At 47.1% G+C, this 27319-nt stretch overlaps 8 protein-coding genes across 8 annotated transcripts; 6 read left to right on the top strand and 2 right to left on the bottom strand.

Moving 5' to 3' along the window:
• Positions 1-1455: 1455 nt before the first annotated feature.
• On the bottom strand, positions 1456-2073 carry RhiXN_06743 (ubiquitin-like protein ATG12; the record flags this gene model as incomplete). The annotated part of the gene is made up of 3 exons (XM_043326559.1): positions 1456-1530; positions 1587-1630; positions 1965-2073. 3 exons carry the CDS (start codon positions 2071-2073, stop codon positions 1456-1458), a joined length of 228 nt encoding a protein of 75 aa, XP_043181991.1.
• A 781-nt stretch (positions 2074-2854) lies between these two features.
• RhiXN_06744 (copper/zinc superoxide dismutase domain-containing protein) lies at positions 2855-4080 on the top strand (the record flags this gene model as incomplete). The annotated part of the gene is made up of 7 exons (XM_043326560.1): positions 2855-2920; positions 2975-3037; positions 3093-3260; positions 3321-3409; positions 3458-3756; positions 3828-3976; positions 4033-4080. 7 exons carry the CDS (start codon positions 2855-2857, stop codon positions 4078-4080), a joined length of 882 nt encoding a protein of 293 aa, XP_043181992.1.
• A 1152-nt stretch (positions 4081-5232) lies between these two features.
• Positions 5233-9522, top strand: RhiXN_06745 (cytochrome P450 family protein; the record flags this gene model as incomplete). The annotated part of the gene is made up of 15 exons (XM_043326561.1): positions 5233-5373; positions 5444-5453; positions 5509-5935; positions 5996-6234; positions 6280-6330; positions 6384-6562; positions 6626-6707; positions 7911-8092; positions 8164-8173; positions 8226-8560; positions 8582-8652; positions 8708-8943; positions 8998-9039; positions 9107-9285; positions 9361-9522. The coding sequence occupies 15 exons, from the start codon at positions 5233-5235 to the stop codon at positions 9520-9522; spliced, it is 2346 nt and encodes a 781-aa protein (XP_043181993.1).
• Positions 9523-10271: 749 nt separating this feature from the next.
• Positions 10272-12091, bottom strand: RhiXN_06746 (cytochrome P450 family protein; the record flags this gene model as incomplete). The annotated part of the gene is made up of 11 exons (XM_043326562.1): positions 10272-10387; positions 10453-10494; positions 10554-10786; positions 10839-11149; positions 11191-11252; positions 11313-11322; positions 11384-11565; positions 11628-11671; positions 11728-11834; positions 11890-11995; positions 12057-12091. 11 exons carry the CDS (start codon positions 12089-12091, stop codon positions 10272-10274), a joined length of 1248 nt encoding a protein of 415 aa, XP_043181994.1.
• A 1755-nt stretch (positions 12092-13846) lies between these two features.
• Positions 13847-15866, top strand: RhiXN_06747 (CUE domain protein; the record flags this gene model as incomplete). The annotated part of the gene is made up of 6 exons (XM_043326563.1): positions 13847-14650; positions 14703-15048; positions 15100-15172; positions 15222-15577; positions 15632-15766; positions 15817-15866. 6 exons carry the CDS (start codon positions 13847-13849, stop codon positions 15864-15866), a joined length of 1764 nt encoding a protein of 587 aa, XP_043181995.1.
• Positions 15867-16678: 812 nt separating this feature from the next.
• On the top strand, positions 16679-17934 carry RhiXN_06748 (uncharacterized protein; the record flags this gene model as incomplete). The annotated part of the gene is made up of 3 exons (XM_043326564.1): positions 16679-16778; positions 16827-16951; positions 17002-17934. 3 exons carry the CDS (start codon positions 16679-16681, stop codon positions 17932-17934), a joined length of 1158 nt encoding a protein of 385 aa, XP_043181996.1.
• Positions 17935-18780: 846 nt separating this feature from the next.
• RhiXN_06749 (RNA recognition motif protein) lies at positions 18781-23240 on the top strand (the record flags this gene model as incomplete). Its single annotated transcript, XM_043326565.1, has 19 exons — positions 18781-18912; positions 18961-19021; positions 19075-19168; positions 19271-19392; positions 19462-19573; positions 19620-19631; positions 19683-19748; positions 19815-19898; positions 19954-19989; positions 20054-20066; positions 20131-20289; positions 20356-20433; positions 20898-20915; positions 20969-20999; positions 21063-21675; positions 22155-22302; positions 22359-22471; positions 22521-22662; positions 22722-23240. The coding sequence occupies 19 exons, from the start codon at positions 18781-18783 to the stop codon at positions 23238-23240; spliced, it is 2553 nt and encodes an 850-aa protein (XP_043181997.1).
• A 1077-nt stretch (positions 23241-24317) lies between these two features.
• RhiXN_06750 (uncharacterized protein) lies at positions 24318-26840 on the top strand (the record flags this gene model as incomplete). Its single annotated transcript, XM_043326566.1, has 5 exons — positions 24318-25536; positions 25575-25853; positions 25909-26124; positions 26176-26306; positions 26361-26840. The coding sequence occupies 5 exons, from the start codon at positions 24318-24320 to the stop codon at positions 26838-26840; spliced, it is 2325 nt and encodes a 774-aa protein (XP_043181998.1).
• Positions 26841-27319: the final 479 nt, after the last annotated feature.

Genomic DNA, 27319 nt, shown 5'->3' on the forward strand with positions numbered 1-27319 from the left:
CTTTGGGTTCCAGCTGTACCTGCCCTAGATAAGATGACATATATAACGGGTGTTCTTTGGTAGCGAATTGATCGACAATAGAACCTCAAGAACATAGCCATAGCCATGGTGTCAGATAGTAAGATCAGAGGTCAGTACTGAATAGACATACCGGTGTATGCGAGACTGTTGAGTACGGTTCTTTTTTTTTGCAGATACCTCTCCCTCCTACCAAATCACACAGAAAGGGTTATGGGGAATAAAGACTGTATGCGCTAATTCGTTATATATACTAGCTGTGGCACCAGATTATACGGGTCAACCGAAAAACTATCGTCTTAAAGGACCAGGAGCAGATGTACGACATTTGGAAAGCCAATGCTCTCACCTCTGTTGGGTTCGATTCATGTCACTCCATGGAGAATCTGCAACCACAGACAATATTCTACGCACTATCAAAGAAAACATCTCGAAATGTATTAAGGGCGATATATTCTTACTGTACTTGGCCGGTCACGGCGAATCACCACTGACTGGCTACGAATTTGTAACACAGTCCGGTCGATATCTCAATCATCGCCTCCTTCTGGAAGCCATCTCAGCTTACTGTCCTCAAGGGGTGTACGTACTTCAAATAAGAGATACATGCGCATCAAGTCCTCGTCCCGAAGAGGTCCAAGAAATCTTAGCGGTTCGGCCACGGCTGCACATGATCGTATTGGCGGCATGTGATGTTAAAGAACAGGCTTGGGAACGTGGACCTACTTTGCCGAGGTCCGATTTTCTACGGAACATAGTCAACGTGTTGATTTGCACCATGGAAGATTTAGAGTCAAACAAACACTCGTCTGCAAATCCACTTCGCAGATGGCAGATTACCACTAATATGCTTCGCGAGATCCTTCTCCCGACCGGATCAGGAGATAAGCGACAAACGCCCCAGCTTGAACCTCGGGCGAACAAAGTTGGGGTATACGCATTTTTACACTCAGCACAAGTACCAAGACTGACAGGGATCATAGCTTATCAATTTCCTGGCCGGCTTTGCTATGCGGCTCAAAGCAGGTAGCTTAAGTTGTGTGTTTGATGCTAACTCACTTCTTCATTTATGACCGTGGAATCTATCAGCTTAGCCACAGCCTTCACAGACAACGGGCGACAGAGGAGCCCACATCCGGGTCGAGCTGGTGCATTTAAACTTATATTATATATGCTATTTATCCTTATCCCAAACAGGCTGGTATTATAAATTATAAGGGAAATGTGAGATGACTATGCGCCCATAACAATATTCATATCGTTGCGAGCAGAGACCAACTCGAGATTAATAGTCATTTTCGTGCGAATATACCACGTGACCAGAGTCAATCCATTACGAAAATCCTAAGTTAACAAGCATATTGATATAGTATGTTGAAGACCTTAATTCCCTATGTGAACAGTTCAGCCCCAAGCAGCGGTCGTACTGAGAGCATATTAGAACGGTCTAGGCTGCTGAGGAGTAACAGTATACCTGTAGTTCACAATCAAGTGCCCATCGGTGGCAAAACACTAACCCAATTCAACTTCGAATCAACTTGTATTGGGGAGATAGAATATAAACATACCTTGAACAAATTTGCGACAGTATCATCAGGCGCCGGTGAGAATGCTAAGTTAATATAAGTGAACTGGATTTTACGTTATATATCATAAGTCAGCTACTGATGTTTAACCAACCAAAGGGTCGAGAAACACAGGAAATGAGCACCGACCAGAGGATCCGTTGGTTGCCAACCCAATTCTTTCCTTAGGAACTGTATAACGGCCTGAAACCTATTGGATGCGGTGATCTTGTAGAAGTTCTGCTTCATAATAGGTGCGTTGCCGACAGCTTTAAAGCGCACCACGACTGGTCACGTTTAGTTATCCCATAGATAAAACCAAGCCACGTCCAATAAAATACATTTCAGTTCTTATTTGACGGTTCCTAATTGTCAACTTACCTTTGGAGACATCGCGCTTCCCGTAGTGTTGCAGAGCCTCTAGCTGTGCTGTAGCTGGTGGTTCAGCAGCCATGATCGAAGCGTGTCCGTCTGTTAGAGGATTGGACATCTTGCCTCGCGCCCTGATCTATTGAGTAAGGGCCCCCAAGGTGGTCCTCACAAACCAGTTCGTCACGTGAGCCGGGCGGTCTGCTTCCGTAATCCATATCCTGGCTGTCTCTGTTTGGGGTACGAGCGTTTTGGCTCCCATAAGTTTACCTAGAAATTTCCAACTGTATCACCTACCGTCGCGTACAATACATACTTGTCACACTTCACTCGAACACAAAGAGCTGACTATGCCTTCCGAGGCTTATACAATGGCACAGCAGGTGTTCCTGTTTACCCCTTGTAGTTCGCGCCAAAATAGCGACAGCACCATTGAAGTTCAAGGACATCCATGAATACCATTTACTGTCTATAGATAATATCAATGCCGTGGTGCCTGGAAACGGTTTCGGGTAGATAGACTTCGGTTGCTCACATACCACTCGGAACGGTTTCGGGACGTCTCAAAATACTGTTCCCTTCAACTTTAAACGAAGGACGGGAATGGATGTTGCCAAGCGAATTTGAACTTGGTGAGTCTGTTGCCGTCGATCATGATGCGATTCTATTTTCTCCGCTATGTGGCTGTACTCACTTCCCGAGAGAGCTTCAGCCTCCAACAAACCTTTGGGCCGGAATGAATTTCTTTGGGTATCCGGTACGGAATTCGGCATCGAGAAATAGCCCAAAGGTACTGTCTAAGGAGTGGGTAGGCTATAAGAGACCGTCCGGCCTGGTGTCTTCGATTCAGGCCTCTCCTCTCTCCCCGTTCCCTTCAAGTTCCTTACTTTCCGCTCCCCATCATGCTCTTTTCTGCCGCATTGGCTCTGTCTATGTTCGCGTGTTCCGTTGCCAGACCACAGTTTGAGGTTAGTCTGTATTTCAACCTAAGGTCATTGCACTTGACGTATTCTCAATTTTAGGAACGCCGGTCGTATGGTAATCGCAGCCCTAAGCTCTACGCCCGAGCCGAAGTACAAGGCAAAGTCAGTATCTGAGTGCAGTATACTCTATCAAGCTCATACCTCTCTATAAACATAGAAATTAGGTATCAGCGCACATTTTGAGTTTGTCGGTACCACAGATGGGGAGCCGACCTTCGTAAAGCTCCAGGTTCTTAAGGGCCTGACCAATGATCCGACTCTTGGGGGTCCATTTGCCTACCATATACACACCAATCCCATTCCTCCTGACGGCGATTGTACCAAGGTGATACTCGATTGACAGTTTGCTGGTTTGACCCCAACAGGATATTGACAATATTTATAGGCGCTTGCGCACCATGATCCCCTTAATGTCACTGAGGGTCTCATCTGTGACCCAGCGTTCCCACAGTACTGTCAGACTGGAGATCTCTCGTAAGTGTGGTCATAATGGGGCACGTAACAGAGCTAACCTATGTTTAGAGGCAAACATGGCAAGTTGAATGGCACAACCGACGGTAAAATCGCAACTTTCGGGTATAGCGATGCCTATGTTCGGTTTTTCCCAGAGACACACTCGCTCTTAGGACGTTCGATCGTTATTCATTCTTCAAATAAGACGAGGCTCGCATGCGGTAACATTACGAGTTTTCTAGATGGTACCGCGGATGTGTCTTTCAGGCCTACCTACAGACGCTCGAAATACGTCAAAGATTATCCCACTACTGCACCAATTCAGCCATCACCACCAGTGATTCCATTTAACGGGACAGTCATGACCGGTGAGCTGCATTGCATCAAATTGTGCTGTCAACAGCCGGCGCTAACGCTCTATGATATGATATTAATACAGACCCGGCCATCATCGCAACATTCCCATATCCACTACCAGTTCCTGCTCTTTCCCTTGCTGAGGCACTGAACGTCAAGCTCGTGGATATCACTCATTCCGTGAAGTTTGCGAACGTTGAGCAAAGTATTACCCAACCAAGTGAGAAGAAGGTAATGAGCGGGTTCAATTTCTTGCGGCTAGCACTGGGCTTACATACTTTGCTTAGGTCGACGGAAGAGGCCCCTTTTCCGGTTGGTGGGATACGGTTTGGTAGGTGGTTGTGTGCCCACTTTATGAGATTGATCGGGCTATACCACGTTAAGTTTCCCTTTGGACTATTACGCAATTGATTTTCCGATATGGACTTTATATTTCTGTTCTACCTTTCCCACTCGTTTCGACTCCCTTCCTTGTATTCGACGCTCGTTATATGTCTTTGGTTATATTATTTGAACACGCGAAGTGCGTTAACTTTTTTGCCAATAAAAGTTGAACTTTCCAGTTTATGGTGTTCATTAAAATTGGCGCGATTACCCATTTGTCGGAGGCACGCCACCACCTTCCAAACTCGGAGTATATCATACTATTGTTTCTCGGTGTGGTATGCTAGCCGGTTGATTGCGCGCAAGTGTGGGTTAGCTCGGGTAATGGCCCCATATATGCGGATATCTTGCCACCTGAGTCGGCGGCCGTTATTTTGTTCCAGTAAATTGGAATGCACATCCTTATCATTGGGTCAGCCATAGGACGTGCATATAGCTATGTCGAGTGTTCCGGATCCTCTGCTTTTCTCTTCCCTTCCTCTCCGATTCACACATGTCCGATATAAGTCCTTTGGTTGTTGCAGCAATCCTGGCCGCACTTGTGTTGCTCATACATTTTGTTCATTCGTGGTTATTACCCAAACCAATATCCGGCATCCCACATAACTCAATAGCTAGTATATGGGGTGACATTCCCTCCATCACTAAAGCTATAAAGGACGACAAGAAGACATTTTCGGACTACGTGGCCGATGTCGTCGCTGAACATGGACCAATATTGCAGGTAAATAGCATAGTACTTGTTTAAGGGTTAAAGGACCTCGCGCTTACCAGCCGTTTACTCCGAGATTCTGATCGGTCGACATCCTATAGTGGTTATTTCTGATAGAAAGGAGATGGAGAGAATCCTTCTTGGCGGGAAGTGCACGGATCAGTCCAAAAGAACGAATGAAATGTGAGTTTCTGTCGAAGACATGTGGCTCGTAACGACTCCTCAATTAAGTATCCCATTCATTAGCTTTGCAACGGTCGTCCCCACAGGGCAGATTGCTCTTCCCGCAAGTGAATTCGGATATTTCCGCGAATAGATTACTTCGATTGACAAAAAAGTCATTCTACTAGATGAAACGTGGAAACGTCATCGGCGTCTTACCGGTCCAAGCATGAGCAGGCGTTATCTCGAACGCATGTCTGGTCGTATTGCCTCGGCAGCCAATGACATGGCCAGGCTATGGGACGCCAAGATTAGAGTTGTTGGCTCTGCTGCATTTGACGCGGATTTAGATCTCCAGTTAGCTACGATGGTAGGTGTTGGTGTGGTAATATCACGTCCTGAAATGGCTTGCGACCCCTAATCCTTGTCCTGGCTAACAGGACGCTATTGGTAAGTCAAGAATTCTTGTTCTATTCCGTATATCATATCAACATTTTATACATAGTGAACATTACCATGGGATCTCCGCTCGGCTGTGTCGAGACTGCCTACAACGCATTGTCGGCGGAAGTGATCCAGTCGAATGGTATAGTTCATCTTCCACAATTCGACCTTCCTCCACTACACGAGGCTCTGAGAGCGATGATGGAAAGCATCGAGAGGGCGAGCGGGTCTCCATTCCCTATGCTTTCAGCCAGGCTCTTTACTTACACGTCCCCCGTGTGGAGAAAGCAATACAAGCTATTGAACTCATTTCTCTCTAACGCTATTTCTTGCTCTCGAGAACGGGAAGCGATCTTAGGCAACAAGGGAGAAGGACTAGCAACCGATGCCGATTGTGTACTGGATATGATTATCCAGCGGGAAGCTCGTGAGGGAGCCGAAGCGTTCGGTAAGGGAGAAATGCTCGACGAATTGATGACATATGTGTTGTTAGTATATTGTTTTCTTCACGCATTTAGGATTTCTAGTGGAATACTAATTTATATCAGTGCCGGGCAGGACACGACAGCCGCTTCTTTGGGGTGGTTAGTCAAGTTTCTTCCCCAAGATCCTGAGATACAACTTCGACTTCACAATGAAGTATGCAATGTGTTTGGTCCGGGAACTGAATCAGACGAGTTCTTGGATTTCAACTTGTTGGATGACCATATACGAGTACCTATTCTGGAAGCTGTGGTAGCAGAGACTCTGAGGTGTGCTGGTGTAGCATCTCTTACGGGAAGAGAGCGTAAGTTTGTTCTAGTGGGATTTATATTTCGCTTTTAACGGGCAGATTTCAAAGTAACTCAGGACGAGATAATTTTGGATAGGGTGGTTCCAAAAGGTGAGCCGTCTGAATAAACAGGTCCCGAATGGTCTAATAGAGTTTATCTATAGGAACACAGTTAATGTTCACCACTTCATTAATGAGCACTAACCAACCAGAATGGGGACCTGATGCTAAAAAATGGCGACCTAGTCGATGGTTAACACCAGAGGGTGCGTTCAATCGGTCCGCCGGAACAAGTATCCCATTCGGTTTGGGACAGAGGTCATGTTTCGGCCAGCGCCTTGCTGTAAGCCAGCATCGAGTACCTATATTCACAATGCTGACTGATTTACGGTTGGCTGTTCTCCAGGTTCTCCAGGTCAAAATGTTTGTGGCTACGATGTCGAGGGCATTCTTCTTTAAACCCGTTCCATCTGAAGTCGATGTATGGAGTGCGGTTGAGCTGGTTACAAGGCAGCCAAAGTCATGCTATGTGTGTTTAGAGAGATGGGGGTCGAAGATTGACAATAACAGCTTGTAACCGAATGATACGTTCCATAAGGGTTTAGAAAGTGCGGTGCAACCTGTGCTTATGTATACATACTTTCTATGAGAATAAATTCCAGTTGAAGAACCAGGCGAGACCTACTGAATAGCTCGTATTGATAATGATTTGGGACTTTAATTACGGATATGCATGCTTGCTACTTAGCAGAAGATCCGGGCTCGCGTTATATCAAGGGCTTCCTGTGTGTAGCGAATAACGTTAACACTATACGTAAGCTGAAACATAATCCGGACATGTACTATATCTAAACTCGGTGTCTGGCTTGCAATTGTTGTTATGAGGTACCACAGGAGCTAAGCAGTCTTGATTTCAAGTGATTTCCGGAATATGTGAGGTGTTGGTGAATGATGTCATCCCAACTTGACCGATCCACGCAACTTTACTTACTACTTTGAGCAACTCGGGATGGGTACTATATATTTATAATCACGGAAGCATGCTTGCCTATAAGTTGCGCACAATATACATGCCCTGTCCTGGTCCCAATTCCTCCTCCCACCCTCGAAAAAATGAATGTCGATGCCACCTTTGTAAACGCCGCTGGATTAGTGGTGGGATCTGCGTTGTTGATACAACTTGTACATTCTTGGTTGCGCCCTAGACCGATACCTAATATCCCGCATAACCCAATCACTAGTTTTCTAGGAGACATTCCAGCCATTTCACGAGCGGGGAAAAATGGGGATGGGTTGTTTGCCGACTTTGTCGCTCACACTGTGAGTATACATGGCCCAATTTCCCAGGTGAGATTTACGCCTGCAACTGGTAAAAACGACACAGCTCATTTAAGATATACCCGCTTGTACAAGATACTCTTGGGATGGCATCGCCTTGTAATTGTAAATGACAAGGCAGAAATGGAAAGAATTATTCTTAGAGAGAAAATTACTGACACATCTGCAAGATTGAGGTCGGTGTAAGTGATTTGAATTTGAATGTAGATTGAAACTATTGATGTTCTTGACTAACACTTTGAACTGGTTCAGATTCGCCACAGTGCTTCCGAATAGCCAGATTTCTCTGCCTGCAAGTGAGATCCATCTCTATGTATACGAATACGCACTATGAACTAACGTTTAGTTCAAAGACGAAATCTGGAAGAAACATCGTCGTCTTTCGGGGCCTAGCATGAGTCGGCGTTATCTTGAGCGTATGTCCGAACGCATTGCTGCAGGGGCAAACGACCTGGTTGGACTTTGGCAAGCCAAGTACACGCTGGTCGGATGCAGTGCCTTTGATCCAGTTTTGGATTTCCACCTAGCTACAATGGTGTGTTAGTTGTGCTTCGCGGTCACCTTAATACTTGCTTGCCCTGACTGGGTTTGGCTGGTAACTACCAGGATGGTATTGGTATGTTTGACGGACTTGGGTCTCCTGACCTTTAACTGATTCTTGGGTCAAGTCAACGTAACTTTAGGCCATTCGATTGGTTGTATGAAGCATGCATATGATGCTCTGCCTTCAAGCGTTCAATATTCAAGTAGCGTCGTCCACTTTCCACCTGTCGATCCGCCTCTCCTATACAAATCAGGCAAATTTATCGTGAAGGAGGTTGAAAGATCACTTCAATCGCCATTCCCGGCACTTACAACCTGGCTGTTTACATATACTTCCCTTACATGGTGGAAACACTACAATTTTATTGCCTCGTTCTTTACTACCGCTATAGCTCAGGCACGGGAACGGGAAACCGAACTGGGCGAGGCAAAACAGGGACTATCCACAAATGCTGACTCTGTATTAGATATGATTGTATAGCGCGAAGGACGCGAAGGAGAGGAGGCCTTTGGAAAAGAGAACCTACTTGATGAGCTCATAATGTACATCCTGTTAGTAGATTCACCCTAACCTTTCACCGTCTCTCCTGATGTATCCTGTTTTTAGTGCTGGTCAGGACTCAACAGCTGTGTCACTGAGCTGGTTGTTTAAATACCTTTCAACAAATGCCAATGTCCAGCGCCAGCTCCACGACGAAATGTGTGCCGTATTTGGTCCTAGCGAAGAGTCGAATAATCTGGACTTCGATCTATTGGATAACTCTGAGCGCGTGCCCATCTTGGAATCTGTTGTGGCAGAGACTATGCGGTGCGCTGGTGTAGCGGCTATCATAGCTCGGGACCGTGAGCGACAGCTGCGTGTACTAATTCCCACTTCTGACATTGTCCTATTTTCAGTTCTTCAGGACGAGGTTATCTTGGGGAGGCACGTTCCAAAAGGTACTTTATCTATATCAACGCAGAACTATGGCTAGTTAACTACGATGAATTTATTCAATAAAAAAAGGAGCACAACTGATGTTTACTACCAAATTAATGAGCCAAAGCGAGACCGAGTGGGGGCCAGATGCGAAAGCGTGGCGACCTAACCGATGGTTGAACTCTGATGGCACATTCAACCGATTGGCTGGGCCTAGCATCCCATTCGGTGCAGGGCAGAGGTCATGCTTTGGACAAAGGCTTGCGGTAAGTTACCCATGAACTTGATGGGTCTAAGAGGCTGCCTTGGGGGCAGAGAGCTAATAAACCTCGCCTACAAAGATTCTTCAGCTAAAGACATACCTTGCCATTATATCCAGGGCTTTCTTCTTCAAGCCTGTACCGCCCGAAGTAGATGATTGGGGGGTTGTTGAGGTAGTTACCAGTCGGCCCAGAATGTGTTATGTCTCTTTGGAGAGATGGGATTCAAAGAATGGTTCTTAAAATAGTTCACAATGGATTCGTAGTTCGTGAAGTTTGGCATATATACATCTGTTTTGGAGGAGATAATTTTTAGTTCATGATTTCTATAATTCCAGGCGTTGTGGACGTTATGCTATCATAGAGTGCGCTTAATCCTAGTTATTAAAATTTCTATGAATGCCTGGCGAACATCTAGATCTAGCTCAGTGCTATTCTACCCATTGGTCCACAAAAAACCAGCAGTAACAAAGAACTTCAGTTTTTATTTACGATCAATTGTTTGTATATTTACAATAAAAACAGACAGAAGTGTATTCTGTAAGTTTCAGACGTTGACAGCAACCGAATCCCAACGCTCAAGCGAAACGTAGCACTTCTTTGGATGGCTTGTTATGAATGACCCGGAATGCCACACGTCAACTTCGGGCGGGATGGGCTTGAAGAAGAAGGCATAAGACAGGCTTGCGATAAACATCTTGAGTTGGATAATCTGCAAGCAGCACGCGTCACTATACGCATTCCTATAAAGGTTCAGAAGCACATACGCCCAGCTTCTGCCCAAAGCATGATCGGTGGCCCAGCCCAAATGGATAGTAAGTTGAACCAGGGTTTGGGTTGAACGTGTTGGAATATCGTGTATTCGGCGTCTATTCTGCATGTACTGTACAGGACCGGAAGAGATCTTCCGAAGACTTCTCCCCGTGTACTTAAAAATTTTGTCTTACTTTGAATACATTTTGCCCCTCTGCGTTGACTACTTTGTGTGTCTTTCAACAGAACAATCCGTCTGGTGTTAGCCATCGGCTCGGTCGCCATATATGGGAATCTGATCCCCATGCAGATTGCTGAGTCGCGAAGTACCATAGAGGGATGATAACGGTAGTGCCTAGTATGTTCATATTGATCAGATATCGAGGCCGGAGCCAAATAATTTCCAAGTTAGTGACCGACCTTTGGGTACGTGATATCCTCCAATGATATCATCGTTTAATACTACCCAAATAAGGGAATAAATACGAAATCCGATATATAGTTATCGATAATCCACTCACGGCTACGAACTGTTGCACTTGTGACTTGAGCACAACGGAGTGTTTCAGCCATTACAGCTTCGAGGATTGGAACTTTATCAGGGTCATTCAAATCAGCTAGATATTTGGATGTATCCTCTTTGTTGGCGTCGAATACTGTACGCATTTCGTTGTGTAACTGTCGTTGGATTTCCGCATCCTTGGGCATGTATTTGACGAACCACGCAAGAACTTTCCCTACAGTCGAACCAGCGCTATATCCCAGAATGAAGACCGTATATCAATGATGACAATTCCCCAACTCACATAAGAAATGCCGCTAACTCGTCCAATAATTCTTTCTCGTCGAACTGTTCGGTCCCATCACGGGGGTCTGGTAGGAGAAGCATGTCGAGCACGGATTCCGCGTCCGTGGCAAGTGCCCCATGGTTGACTTCTCGCTTTTTGGCTTCGACGATCTTGCTCATTAAGAAAGAACGGATCATATGAAGATCTCGCCGCCATGACGGTGAAAGCCAAAGGAAGGCCGGAAATGTAACAGAAGGAAATGGTAGCAAGAACACTGCACCGACTTTTGTCATCAGGTTACGAATGCCATCAAACATAGGGGTGGAGGACTTGACAGGAATATCAACAACGTCGGATTGGTCTTTTTGACTGAAGTTGTGGATGCGGGAATACGGTCGAGGGGGTCAAGCGAGGCTCCAACGCCTATAATTGCTATGTATGACCCAAAGTTATATTTACTATCCGGAATATAAGTTAACACTTTTGTCTTACCCAAGGAGTTCTGATAGACCAAATACGAGGATATTAGCTTCTGAAGACCTTGCACAATTCCTTCGGCGCACCATGCTGGCTAGACCGAGGTCTAAATCTGCGGCGAAAGCCCTGTCACCAACAATCCGGTGCTTTCGGTCCCAAAGATTTACTAGCTGTCTCGCCATTTCAAGCACATGGGGCTCCATTCGAGTCAGGAATCGACGATTCATAGTAGGTCCCATAACACGGCGATGATGTTTCCATGTATCCTCTAAATGGTACACCTTAGCCAGAAAGACCCTATAATGCCGCACTAAGAAATATGGTACTCACTTCCTGGAAGGCCCATTATACTAAGCGGGATGAGCGGCTCAAACCTAGCATGGCATAAGAAACACAAGAGACAGGCCTTCCGAGAGATGTCGGTGCTTACATGCGAAACACTGTCGGAGGGAAATCAACATTTTTGAACTTGATCATGAGACGCTCTGCTTCTCCACGGTCAGCGACAACCAGAGACATATGCCATCCAATAAACATCTTATTGAAGGCTGAGATTAGTGCAGTGCCCTGGAGAGAATATAGCTGAATGTACCTGGATGACAGGCCCATGCCGTTCGACGAGAGTTCCATAGTACTCGGACAGAGTCTTTCCGCTCTTTATCATCCGTAAGATTTCGGGAAGATCTCCTAGTATGCTGCTAAGAGGGTTATGTGAAGTTAGGGAGTGGCTTGGGCCAGAATACAAAGTAGAGCGCGAACGCGCTGAGTCCGAGGACTAGAGCAAGAATGATCATGGCAAAGTACTAGCCAATCGAAACAGAGGGTCAATACCCAGATCAGGTTCTTGCAGAACTACCCGGAGTTCGAACTGTTTAAATGCTCATGGGCGCTCATATAACCATTATTGATTTACTATAAGCAGTGCTCAAGTACGCATTTAGTTGGTCGGCTGGCCAGCTCCCAAGTCTAGATAACTGGATCAACTTTATCTCGCGGCTCCTGGTAGCAATATTTCTGCGGTCATGGATTATAAGGGAATAGTACGAGCCATTGTGGTCAGTGGCGAGTTTGATTTGTGTCGTGGCTAAGGAGAGTAAAGTTAGGCACCTATAGGAAATACCCCTATAAAATGGTGCTTCAAAATTTGGGAACACCTAAAATATACAGCCACCCGTCATCACATGGATCGATACCACCGCGTGAAACAAATTATTGACGTCTTCGACGCCAATGTTGGAGGAACACCTGATTAGTTTTAGTGGATTGTCTCATTCGGTAGTAGTTCGGTCGTATACTTTGCCTCCGCAAATTTTGTAGGTTTCTCACGCGTTTTTGGGAAAACGTACATGACGTTTTGCATAAGGATAGCTATCCACATAGGCTATCTCAGTACTAACTATCGAGCTGTTTTGATATATATGTGCTACTCTACATTTGTGATGGGTGATGGTGGATTAGTGTGCCCAAACGAGCACACATGCAGTTTTCTCGTTCTTAGCTTCCGGCGATCATTCTTCCAGATAATCACACTAAGTTACCTAAGTTAGGTCACCTGGTCACTTCTCCGTTGGCCAAATTGGAACTCATTGCTCCCGAATGATGGTGCTACGTCAATTCCTGGCCACACTAGACATCAGAGACTAGACTTGGGGAGTCGCATTCCCTTTTGAAAAATAGTTCCGAGTGCAATACGGCAATTGACGAAGCCTTTTTGGTGAATGAAATAGGTTAGTAACTGTTCGGGGTGTCCCGAGTAATTGGGAGCAGAGGAATATCTTATGGTCGATCATGATCAGTTTTCATCTAAGATCTTCGAGATGCACGGCGGTAACCCAGAGCTCGGCTTGATTACTTGATAAAGTTATATATACGTCAATTTGGTCTAGTCGGCTTTATGAAAGCGCTCTCGCTTTCCACGAGTGGCACTGGGGCTATCTTGTTTGTCCGTAAGGTTGCTGGTACGCAGCCATTTAGATTACGAAGAGGTTAGGCTCAAGCTTACATAAAAGTATTTAAATGAACTCGAAACCATGGGGTAGAGAGGTGGCCCAGAAACAATCCCCGAATTCCAAATTTTGAATATGAGGAGCGAACTTTCTTTTATGGGTCATAGACATAGTACGCGCATCTCAAGTGTCTATGGTCGGAGAGAAGCTGGAAGTAGTAATTCCAAGATCAATGGTAGCAGATGATTATACAATGGCCAGAACTACCCATTTTTGGGAGGGGCAATACAGGGTAAGCGGCAGCCAATATAATTCGAATTAGCCACACCCAAAGCTCAATTAATAATACTAGCGGTTCAATAAGAGGAGCCGCACTCACACCAGTTCTTTGTGCCGTTCGAATTCTCGCACAGTGTAAAGTCTCGACTTGTCTGACCACCTAACACGTGCTTTAATCATACAAAGCAGCGCTCGGCGTTTGATTCTTCTTCCAAGCACCAGCTCACGTAAGGCGATGACATCAACCTGTGATCTACCAGGCCCCTACGACTTGATTGACACCACCATACGACTTCCATCCAACTGTCACTTGAAACTGAAGCGATGGCAGATACGCAAACAGCGAATACAGCCCAACAGTCAACCTCTCCTCCCCAGTTCTATACGCCACCCCCACCCCCTGGGGAATCACCAGCAGGCCCCATAGCCGTTCAGCCCCTCGTGGGGCCTGGGATTCAACCACAGAGCGAGCCTTACGTGGCCCATCCTCCTCAAAGCAATCCCTTTGCGAATCCTGAACCTCAGGAGCCAGCCTCGAAGGTACCACCGGCAACTACAAACCCCTTTAGCGATGCCGCAGCAGCTACACAGCCTGGCAGATTGGAGGAACCACCGCAGCATCCCGCAAGACCTCTACCTCTTGGCGCCCTGACCGAGACTCCTCTACACAGCGAACCGGCTCCTATATTACCTCCACGAAATCAGCCCCAGCCCGGCTCAGAATCTCGAGTTCCTCCACCACCTCGAGCTTCGTTCGACCAACCAATTCCTGACCATCCCGCATTACGTGGACAATCTAACACGCAGTCTATTCAACGCGTTGCGATGACGCCTGTACAACCACAGCCAATTCCACCTCCACCGCAGGCACCGGCTCTGGATTCTAACCCCGAAACACTGGCAGCCGACCCCACTATAGCCTCCTTGCACGCGATGTTCCCCGATTTCGACTTGGTTGTGCTCCATTCGGTGCTCGAGGCGACTGGAGGAGACAAGGACCAAGCTGTAGATAGTCTGCTGGCTATGAGCGACCCCGACTATGCGCAATCTCAGGTCCAGAATGCCCCGCCTGCTCACAGGACAGAGCCTAACGCCACACTTGGACCCAACACCCAAGCGCGACAACCGGTACGCGCCCTTTTGAACTCCTTGGTATAGCATAACTAAATGTACAATCTAGACCCAAACTGAATTAGATGAAGAATTTGCGCGTCGACTGATGCTTGAAGAAGAGCAGCAAGCCTACGCAGGAGGATGGCAGCCTACAAATAATCAATATAACCATTCGGTTCCGTATCAACAATATCAGTCCAGGCGGAGTGGAGAGTACCAGCGCCCGCCGAATACTGGAGGAGGCGCAGGCGCAGGCGCAGGCGCAGGCGCAGGATTTGGAGAAATAGCAGGTGGTTTACAACAGCAGTTTAGAAATTTTGTTGGCGGAGCTTCAGGCCGGACTGGGCCTACTACCTCTGCACAAGGCGGAAGCGGAGCTGGGTATCAAGAGCAATTGAACAGGATTGCCGATAGTAGGTAGCATCTAGTCACGGCCTGGGAGATAGCCTCACATCCTTGAATAGCCGGTAAGAAGACTTTCAATACCATCTTCACCAAGGTCAAACAAAAGATGGAAGAATTCGACAATCGACATCCGTGAGTCTATGGTTAATGCCATAATTCCTGTCACTTATTCTTTTATCAGGTCCGATACCCAGAACATGAATCAACCCCAACAGTCCGGTCATTGGAGCAACTGGCAGGGGCCTCCTGCATCGACCCAGCAACAACAAGTCCCAACTTACGCACAATCACCCGCCCCTGGACAATACCCGCGTCCAGCTCAATCGCCCCCCGCAACGTCGCAGCACGGTGCACTGAACACTAATCCTTATGGTGTTCCGCAATCCGCTTCGACTAACGCCAACACCGGGGCCAATGCTCTGCCCACGAGTAGTAGCAGATGGCATTACGAGCCCGAGGGGCCCGAAACCTTACCAAGCGTGCCAGCTCCGACCGCCGCTCCACCTACCGAAGAACCAAGGAGGAGTGTTGATGCGAGTAAGTTAAATACGATTTGATGTATGCGAGGTAATTTTTCTCATAATGCTTCAGCGCGTCTCGGCCTACTTCCGAAGCGTCCAGTTTCGCTGATGGACGTCAACGCGAATACCCGATCGGCCCAGCCCCAACCCCAGGTTCAACCCCAAACTCAACCGGCAGCGCATGCGCATGATAGCGATAATGACTGTAAGAATTTAGCACCATACTATACGTTACAATCTGATACCCTTTCTTAGCACTGGAATACGTTGATCGGCCCATGCCTGGGTCGATGGCTCGGCCTTGATCTGATTCTGGGCGAAGAGGCTAACGAGATACCATAAGAACTGAAACAGCTTGTGTATTTTACTTTTTTTAAATGTGTAGCATACATAATGAAGTAGATTAACGTCATGGCTCGAAGCGATAGGCATGTGGCTGGATTATATTGGATATCCTCGCCACATTGTTTGCCTTTAACAGTCACAAAAGGGTATCAAGAATATGTATGACAAAATATGCAAGCAGCTTGGTGGTGTGAAGTCGAACACATCATCAAGGCCCGTTGTCAACTTTGCGACCCTTGCAAAGATAGACCGTGTAGTATTTCAACGACCATATATATAACTCAACGGCCAGTACCGCACCGAAGCTTAAAGCGCCGGACAATGCTTGACGCGTCATGATGATGATGCCTGGATTGCTTATTTAAATCACAAGCTCTGATTAATTTCATAGAGCCATGTTCTGGATCTTGTCAAACCTGGGACTTGAATGCTACATTATATACATATGCTCATTGATTTCGGGAACTCGAAATCTTCGCAGGCCCTAATTTAGAGATTTACACTGACTTGTTCTTGGCTGTTTATACACTATATATGCATGTGTCTTTCCCTATCGCTGCCATATGCTGTACTTCGGAGTGAGTATTCCTACATTTTTATTGCGCCACCTTCGTCTGAAAGTGGGTTTGCAGCGTATTACGGGCTTGTTCATATAACCAGTATCACAACTTCGCGGTTAGGTTCTAGACCGTGGCCACGCGTACACAAAACGCGTCAATTACAAATCGTACAAATCACTCCATAAGCTTAACAACCACAACGCACCATATAGATGTCCTCTCTCCATGCAAAACCCAACGTCCCGGACATCGGTCGACGTGTCATAGAGGTGCCCGAGCTCCTCACGTTAGTTGCTCGCGAGTTTAGCATCGGTAAACAATGCCAACTCATGCTTGTCTCCAAACGTTTTTTCCACTCAGTGGGACCGATCGTTTGGAGGAAAGTACCAAGGCTGGACCTCATTATGAAATTAATCATTGGCACAAGCGTGAAGTATGATAGGTTCAGGGACTCACAAAGTGCTCACCATGAATTCACTGAAATCGTGAGCCAATTTCTTGTTCGCCGTCTACGATTTCACTTATTTTCAGCAAGACAATTGTACTTCCTTCGAACCCGGATCTTGGGCGATTTAACATATATGCGCCTTGGGTTCACGAGCTCGAAATTTTCAGACAATCCAGTCAAGAGATTCAAAATGTCAAGCCGTTCCTAACACTTCTTGATGGCCGGCCCCCACTCCCCAACCTACGGCGACTTACTACCCACACCGGTGCCACTAGTCTTAGCGGGAAGGAGCTGCTGGATCTCATCAATATCTTCTTCAGCCCATCTTTAAAGGTGATCAGAACCATTTTTCACGAGGAAGGTATCCAAGCCTATCTGGATGCCTCGTCTGTACCAACCTTCTTCAAGAAAATTGAGGAAACATGCCCACAAATAGAGATACTGGAGTTTTACCCACAGAATCTACATGGATCGCCCGGTCCGTTTATGCTTAGCGACCAATCTCGCGCTATGTTACAATCTTTCTCCAACCTTCGGTCATTCACCAGCGCCGGTTATATCCTCGAATCTGCTACATTTGGCATTCTAGGCAGTTTACCCCATCTCGAGTCGCTCGGCATTCGGGGCGAGTACATAGAAGACCCTATTCTGGACGAACAGTTGTCTATACCTGCAGATTCGTTTGGGAAACTGGTTGACCTACGATTACACGACATTCATCCCCAGGATATCAAAACTCTCTGGAGCCAGCCACACATTGTCAATAAACTCATCTCTGTGTTGATACGAACTGACCCTACAATCCCTCCGAACCTGTCAGACAACACAGTAGATGGGAACAGTTGGATTGAATTATTTTTGCTAGCTCTTCCCGGTCTAAGCCCTCGGCTGAAATCATTCATATTTTATGTCGGAGACGAGGACGGGTCAGAATTCCAAGTTTCGCAGGAAGCTCGCGATGGTTTGAATAAGCTGGGACTAAGGCAACTTAAACTAAAGCTCGATTATGGTGGTTACTAATACCAAGTACCCACTCAATTCATCTTTATATGCGTGTATTTCCGGATCATTTATTGCTCGAATATCTTGACATAATAAATTTAGCACTTTGTAGCTAGCGTGGCGCTTTCTCTTGTGTTTCCGAATAAAGATCTATTTCCCATGTAGATAGCCTAGAAAGCGCGTTGTCTATGATAAGGTCTTCATTCCTAACTCAGCAAGGTTTGTTTTCATAACCCTTTCCGGGGAAGATATATACATTAAATAAATGAGGTCAGTGCTATCCTACATTGCTGCTCGATAGGGGCTCTGTGTTTTGCGGATTGAAAAAGACGTGTCCCCAGTTGGAGAAAAGACATCAGACGCGTCAGAGTTGTAAGCGCCCAATGAGATCATATGCATCAAGGGACAGCCGATCTTAACTGGTCCCTGTGGCGCTTGCCGAATCTTTCCGATGGTTCAAGTTCTTAAAAAATCCTAAATTCCATCTCGAGCCTTGAGAATCTTGGGCTTCTCATTGATTAGCTATGCTTGCGCGCTGTTCTCTGTTAACTGCGCACCCTCGTCGCGCTCTCTTTACTACAGTTTCCAGAAGATCTTTTGGTTGGTCTCTTTCGTCTCAAAATGGAGGCGTATCCCCCCAAGTCGATGCGGATAATACTGCCTCAAAGGAAACGGCTACAGTTGCCTCGATTGACAACTTATTGTCGATAGTAAGTAAGTTGATCGATGACCTCTACTCGTCTACCGACGTCCGACGTATCTTATCCTAGGGAGGCGGTCCAATCCAGCATATAGCACGTAGGGGCTATCAATTTACCAAATATCGCGACTCTCACCCTTTGGCTATCGTATAGATTTACGCCAATGAGAAACTCGACCTCATGGAAAGATATCCTTGCGAAATCAAGTGAAGAGGCAAATCTCGTAGCGCAACAGCCTGTAGCTCAAGAAGAAACTCCTCTTCAACCGCGTCACATGCATGACTCGTATACGCAGGTAACTTTGGCCGAACCGTGCTAATGCTCATCTTACCTATTACTCTAGGTTGAGCTTCCATTTTCAAGCAACCCCGCCTTGTTGGAACAATTTACGAATGCAGGCGGAGGTCTTAGAACTGGGCTGTTGATGGAACAACTCGACGCACTGCCGGTTCAATAGCGTATAAACATGTTCTGGGACCGAGCGTACCGGATGTTCTTTCAGGGGAGCCTATCAGTCGCGGATTTTATCTGGTCACCGCCTCGGTTGACAGGTGCGTTTCTATATCCTCTCTCGCTTTTTGTCAAAGACAGAGTAAGATGTAAACTCGTTCTTTTGGAAGGTTGGATATGCTTCAGTCCTTTTCGTTGGCCAGGCAGCCTTCCGATATTCGGCTTTCTGGACAAGTTATCCATGTTGGAAATAGTAGTATCGAATGTGTTGTGAGGATGGAGCAACTGTCTGAACATGGACGGGGCGAGAAAACGGTTATGCTTGGTGAGCTGATCGAGTTCGAATTACTGATCTCAAAATAGGTGCTCAGTTGCTATAAACTTATGTTGAAAGGTCGATTTTCAATGGTCGCTCGTGATGCTATTACGCATAAAGCCCGTGCTGTGAATCCGCTGGTTTTGTCCACTCGCGAAGAACAGGCGCTGTTCAAGTTTGGCGAAGGCAAGTGACTGGAGTTCATAGGGTCTGGCTGGAATTAACACCCAATGTAGCGGCCAGGGCTCGTAGGAAAATGGCTTCGATGACGTCTCTTAAACGAGTACCGCCATCCAAAGAGAAGCTCAGCTTCTCCATGCGGCTTTTCTCAAGTACTCGGGGTTATTCGATAGTGGAAGTACAAAGTGAGAGAATTCTTTTTATGTGCATAATCAGTTTACGATGCGCACTTGCTTATTCGGGTATGATAGGAAAGTCAAGGGAGAGGTGGAACCCGTCTGGATGGAGGATACTCGCCTGGAAAAGACACTTATGATGTTCCCTCAGAAACGAAAGTAAGGTCAAATCAACTGGCAAACTGGTAATATGATTGATTATTGCCGTATTTAGTGTTCATTCCAAAGTATTTGGTGGTTATCTTATGAGGTAGGTGCTTCTCTAGTTGCTTCTTATGGTAGCTGAGACCTGGGTAATGGTGCGGTATATCTAGGCTAGCATACGAGGTAGGAAATTCCTCAGCGGCGTTACTACTCGTTCAGAACCATACTGATTGGATATTTGTCACAGATAGGGTACACCAATGCATACATGTTTACTCGTGCGCCTCTCCGTTTTCTGTCACTCGACGGGATAGCTTTCAAGAAGCCGGTTCCAATTGGTTCAATTCTTAGATTGACATCTCATATTTCCCACACGACATCCAACGCGGAATTTACTGCGGTTGCCGTGAGTGGACTCGTACGCAAATATAACCGACACTGATACTCTCCTGTTTCTCTTGCCTGCAATCAGCATGTTCAAGTTCAAGCAGAGGTCATTGACCCGGCAACAGGGGAAAGTAATTTGACAAACACGTTCAGGTTCACTTGGGTACGCGAGAATGGCCCCCCCTTGCATAGATTGGTCATTCCGCGCACTTATGCTGGTTGGTATCCAATTTGTTAAGTTTAGTGCATGCGCTTACCTTTTGCGCTTTGTAGAAGCGATGCAATGGTTGGAAGGGAAACGTGCACTCGACACGGGTGCTGAAATCCGGGCACTGCGTAACCCATGATTTGACTTCCTTCTGTTCAAACTATTTAGACTAGCAGCCGTGTGCCAAACGACAATAATTTAATAAAGTCGCAAACGAACTTGGAAAGGCATTGTGTTGTGTGTGTGCATGTGTGCGTGATTATAATTTGAAATGCTCCGAGAGGGTACGGATCACCAGGACCCGGGACCCGGAATTTGCTTTGGCCGAAAAACTGCGAGATGCCGGAAGGGACGAGGTTGTTGAACTTGCTTCCTCCCACGACCGACAGTCCCAGAACATTTTACCTCTCCTTATCTAGTCTATCATAGCAAATATGGTTAGTCTCTCTGCGTTTGTTGGGGAGTGTGTTCTGACACTTGGCTTTATTAGTCCGTTCACGGCGACGATGATCTTTACGCTGGTGAGAAAGGCTGCTATTGGAGCGTGCTTGTACCATGAATTAACACGATGTCCGTTTATTCAGACCTTTACGGCAATGATGACTATGCTGCGGCCGAGGAAGAGATACTAGGCAACAACAAGTCAAACACTGGATCTGGAGAGAAAAGCGACCAGCCACCGGTTGACCCGCCTCAGACTTCTAATACTGACTCAGCACCAGCTAAAAGCGTGACTTCCGCAGTGACCGCAGCTCAGGTTCCTACACCTTCGACCTCGAAACCTGTTGAACCTAGTGTCCAGCCTCGACAGACTCCTGCGCTGATACCTCAGATTGGCTCCTCGATTGCGACATACACGTCAGACGAAGGGACCACCCTTCCCCCTGACTACGGCTCTGGTGCATATGGAAATGTCGGCGAACCCATCCAGTCTTACGACTCTCAAAACGAACGACAGTCCAACAATGGCTCCAACTACAACGATTCGAACCAAGCAGGTGCTGGCGGATACAACAACCAATCTGATCAACAGAAACAAGGAGGCTATATGAACGGTGCTGTATACGAATCATCTAATCAAGGTGCATATGGCGCGGGTCAACGCGGCAGCGGTGGCGGCTATGGGGGCTTCAATGCTGCTGGAGGTGGAGGACGAAGGTTTGACAGTGTTCGACCGAGTGAAATGAAAGATGAGGGGTGAGTCTTGTTTGGACGTTCTACATTACTACGATCCTTCTGTGCTCTATACCGCATCATTGGAACGCCAAAGTACAAATGCTTTGTTGTCACGCTCAAATTACGTTACTCGATTGGACGATACTATAGCTAGTAGAGTAGTCTACGCATGTTCCAATGTGACCTACCCGATTGCTAGTATCGTACCTAAAATCCAGACAAGTCCACTATTTTCCCTTGCTCAATCCACACCGTGTATGGACAGTAACTTACTAATGTGACATTGCTTTACCTCCCTGTGCTCGTCTGCTCGTTACCATCCGTACATCGTGTTTATAGGAAAATGTTTGTCGGGGGACTGAACTGGGATACTACAGATGGTGAATGTCTTTACCTAGTTACTCACGTTTATACCTTGTCTCCGTACCATTCAACCAAAATAAGAAATCCTCACTCCAAACACGAGGCTGACTCACGCTCTGCACAGAATCACTCCGTAGCTACTTTTCCCAATTTGGCAAAGTGGATGCATGTACCATTATGCGAGACGCGTCAGGTCGCTCCCGCGGCTTTGCGTTCTTGACTTTCGAAGATCCAGCTGCTGTAAACGCAGTGATGGTGAGAGAGCACTTCCTTGATGGCAAAATAGTAAGCAGTTCGTTGGTAGTATTCCTGCATCCTTGTTAATTGCACCTCAATCCTAGATCGACCCCAAGCGGGCTATTCCTAGAACAGAGCATGCCCGCACTCAAAAACTGTTTGTTGGAGGTCTAGCATCGACTGTTACGTCTGAATCCATGCGCAACTTCTTTTCCCAGTATGTCTACATCTTGACGGTTTATGAATCTGTATTCACAGAATCTCAGATACGGTAAAGTGATCGACGCGAACGTGATGGTTGACCGTGACTCGAGTCGAAGCAAGGGCTTTGGCTTCGTCACGTTCGAAGACCAAGATGGAGTGGACAAATTACTTCAACTCGGTCCACTCGAGTTGGATGGCAAACTCGTATGTTCAATATTTCAACATTAACCCGGGTGACGTTGATTCGATTTTCCTCCTTTTAGATGGATATTAAGCTCGCCCAACCCCGAGGGACCTACCAACGCAACGAAGGATTCAACAACCAGGGTAACGATGGAGCCTACAACAACTACAACAATCGCCAGCAAGGTAATACTCCATTCGATCCCCAAGCGATGGCAGCTCTTTATGCTCGAGTCCAAATGATCAACCAAAACCAAGGTGGAATGGGCATGGGTATGAATGGAATGGGCGGCATGGGTGGCATGGGCGGCATGGGAGGTATGAGCGGTATGGGCGGTATGGGAATGGGCATGGGTGGTGCTAATGGTGGGTTCAACGGCGGCATGATGGGCAACGGCGGTGGAATGGGTGGTGCCAACGGCATGATGGGTAACAGGGGTCAAGGCGGCGGAAACATGATGGCCGGTGTTCCGCGCGGGCCTGCTGCCATGCGAGGCGGGATGGCACAAGCCCAGGGGCAAAACCAAGGAGGAGGGGGAGGAGGGATGGGCCCGAACAGGTACAATACCAAGGGACAGCACAACTACCGTCCGTACTGAGAAAGAGAGAGAGAAGTTTATTCATTTTCGATAATAGTGGACCTTGTACTTTATATCTGCCTTTGGATTAAAAGCGTCTTAGTTGACTATCACTTTTGTAAAATCTTTCTCGATTCTAATACAATAAACGGTCATAAATCGATCCTCACTGTGTAGGCCTTTGATTGGAAGTTGTTTATATGACAAGGGGCCGTGTGGTCGTGCGACTTCAGCCATTCAGTGTAAACTATAGCCGGTATCTTGGGCTTCGGTCTACAATTAATGCTATGCGATACGATACAGATCGTGCTCAGAGTGCTTACACAGTCAGGATAAATACATTACTGTGAAATCCCAGTGTACTATCTACGTGTACTATCTACTCGTGCCTAGGGTTAGGCCTAGGTAAGCTCAAGAAAAAAAGAAAAGATCCCGCGACGACATGAGCCAGTACTGCAGTGGCAACGTCATCTCGCAGCCGCTCGTGCAAGCAGAGGAGCAGGCCACCCGGGCGGCAAAGATTGAATAATCGAGATAGCTAGCAGTGCTAGCGTTTAGTCGATCAAGACTAAAAGAACAGATACTACACTTGATCTAAGCCAATAGGCCAGAGTGGTGAAGAAACACTGATGGCGAGAGATGGGGTTATGTATTCTGAGTAGGGAGGTCCATGCACTTGTTGTTGGCGGGTCTAACTCCTGTTGTGGCGCGCACAGGCCTAGTTGTTTAAAACAGATGTTGGTCCAGCTGTGTTGTGGGTAGGCTTTGTATGCGTATACTCAGCAAAATATGTGGGGTGGAATAACATGTGATTACATGTAATTGGGGTGTTTATCTCATTTATCAAAACCAATTTAATTTTATACAATCTTAAGAGTCTTAAATTAGTGTGCCTCAAATGTTTATTGAGTCATTGTTGAATCCCGGGGGTACAACAGGTCAGTAAGGCTTGTCAGACTTTAATTCAAACTTTGAAGGCCGTACCTGAACAAGATGTATGACATAATACAATTGTGATCCTTCTACACGTGATCGGGGAATTGCACCAACATCGAAGGTTTGCTTTCTTCTCCTAACATCTCACCACAGCATCGCATTATGTCTAACATTTTTCGGCCCCAACTCCCAGGCAATGCGCCACAAGACCCTCCACCCGCTAAGCGTAGAAAAGTGGAGAATCCCAAAACCGACAACATAACACCACCTTCTTCAAGACCAGCTCTTAAGGACACTCCTTTTCGCCAGAGCTCTTGTCACCCAGGTCATATACCCATTCAGCTTCAAAGCTCATGTCAAAACCGGCCTATGCAGTCTACACTTGCTTCGCAGACTGCAGATGATACAAAAGATGCTGCAGCCTCAGTTGGCAGGCCTGGAAGAAAGGCCGAAGAGATGCAAGAAATCCTCCGCGAAGAGATCAACGGCGCAGTGTTCCGGTATCCATTATTATTTGAGGAACTTCCCATCAACCAGGCCCATCTGACGGCGAACATGAACCGATTGGCTCAGTCGCCACTGCTACGACGCGACGGGCACTGGTCGATTGATTGCACCAGCTTCGAATCTGCGGAAAACCACTCAATGCATCAGGCTTGGGCCGATTTGCTAAATGTTATCATGCGTACTGCGTTCAGGGGCGGCCAGTTTCGTCCCGGACCTCAGCGAATAGTCGCACTGCGCGAAGCACGCGTTCTTTATGACCATGACGACGATACGGACACTTCTCCAGATCTTGTACAGGGACACACGAACCCTCTGGAGCGGCATCACTGGGGCACCCTGGAGTTCTTTGCGGAGTGCAAGGCCAAGCCAGACCAGCTCGGTGAAGCGCTGATGCAGATCGCTCGCTACTCCAGAGCCATGTTTACCCATCAGGTCTACCGACGGTTCATATACTCACTCGCTCTATGCGGAACCAAGGCGACGTTTGTGCGCGTGGGCCGGAATGGGATCATTCACTCGACGCCTATCGATGTCAAAGCCGAGCCTGAGCAGTTCATACGGGCTGCTGCAAGTCTGTTTGGGCTTGACGACGGTCAGTTTGGGTACGACACACGATTCTACTACTGGCCTCCACTTACGATAAAGGAAGACGGTCGGAAGAGGCAACTGAGGGTCAAGACGGGTAACTGGCGCTGGATAGTGATTGAACTGTTGTGTCACCGGATGTGCTTGGTCGGGAGGGCCACGGTGGTCATGCTACTATGCAGGGTGAATAATCCAAAACACCGTGCTGTGTTGAAGTCGATATGGCGGCATGAGTCTCGACCTGACGAGGGAGATACGCTGCGGAAGCTGGAAGGCAGCCCGGGGATATGTAGGTGTCACTGGAACGAGTACTCGAACGACACGAAGGTCAAGGATCGAAGTTTGCTGGCCCCATCCGTTATCAGTCTATGTTCATGAACGTGTCTGAGAAAGACAGGCAACAGATGCTGGAAGCTACTACTTCCATGGACTCGAAGAACGCACGCAGCACCAAGAGCCAGAAGGCGTACATGAAGGCTCAGCTGAAGCTATCGGAGGTGCCAGAGGATCGAGTGCATAGCTTGATACTGATGGATGAGGGTGCCCGGCTGTGGAGGATCAAACGGCTTCGGCATCTGATGGTAGTGCTTCGCGATGCCCTTGTTGGTGAGTATAGCATTCTGCTCGGTCAGTGTCGTGCTCGAGACAGAACGTGAACTAGGATATGCGTCGATGGCTATGTCCGACCAGGTTCATCGTGACATCAGCGAGGGGAACATACTGTGCCAGACTCCTGGCTCTGAAGATTTGTGGGAAGGTGGTATGCCTGCCAGCGTGGATCTCGACGGCGACGATACCGTGGACGAGATTCGAGTGATGCTTTTGTCTCGTACGACTTCGACCACGTTACTCTGGAGGATGAGAGTGAGATCAAAGAGTGAGTGCTTGCAGTGCTGCCTGAACAGAGCGGCTGATGGTGTTGTCAGAGCAAATACACTGAAAGACTATGTCGAAGGGAGATACCCCAGCGGGAAGTCAATTGGTCGTCTGTATGATATGGAGTTCTCGGTCTCTGAAGACAGGCCGGAGACCGATGTGCGAACCAATGCAGAAAGGACGGTGAGAGGATGATTGATGTGGGTGGGGTGTTGGCTGAACTCTGGAACATCTCAGGGCACACTTGCGTTTATGTCTTCCAAGCTTCTATCGAAAAAGCCAGTCCGGCACACGTTCATGCACGACCTTGAGTCGTTCCTGTGGGTGTTGGTATGGCTGGTCGCCGTGCGCGCGCGCGAATACAATCAGCACAATGCGTATGAGCTACGTGAAGAGCTATGCTCACCGAAAGACAGCTTCAAGTCATTTTTTATCGCCAACTCAGACAGAGCTCGTGCGCAAATTGCGGGAGTAATCGATCCGACGGACACGGAATGGGTGCATGCATGGATAGTTATACGCCGTTTCGCCCATTTCCTCCATCAAAACTTGTACGGACAAGGAGATCCCGTACCCGATGAAGACTCACTAAAACCGCGATCGGAACCTTTGTCTACGACAACGAAAGTCAGCTACGAGGAGAAATGGAGGTTAATTAGGATCCCAATTGGGATATTTGACGAGATCATCGTCAAGTTACAGTCTTCCTCTCGTTGATTATGGTCTTTTATCTTTCATTAAACTGTAGCAGTATCCTTACTGCGTATGCTACGTCTCTCCTATTGGTTATTTCTCTTGTAATGGATGTGACAGCACAGTTGTGTCCTATATCTCTTTTGTCCCTTTCCTTGCCTCTGCTCACTGTTGCTCCTGTGAAGTGCAGAACTGGTATCCTGCTTGAGAATATCTTTCTACGTTTGCCGTACCGGAATTCTTTGGAGATCAACTCTGGACAGAAAGAACTCGCAAGTACGGCCTCTGCGCTCGGCACATGTATTGAATGCGTTGGGAATGATTCAGATATTGTCTCAAGTTATGACTGTTTTGATTAAGCTCCAACACTATCATTAGGCAGTTCGTGCACAGTCTGAAATTGCCAATTGTTGCTTATTCATAATCCCCAAGTGCTGCCGTAAATTACTAGTACATTAGGTGTAACCAAACAATCCAAAATCACCAACAAATACTACCTCTTC

Source organism: Rhizoctonia solani, chromosome 7 (assembly GCF_016906535.1).
Source record: "Rhizoctonia solani chromosome 7, complete sequence".
NCBI lineage: Eukaryota > Fungi > Basidiomycota > Agaricomycetes > Cantharellales > Ceratobasidiaceae > Rhizoctonia > Rhizoctonia solani.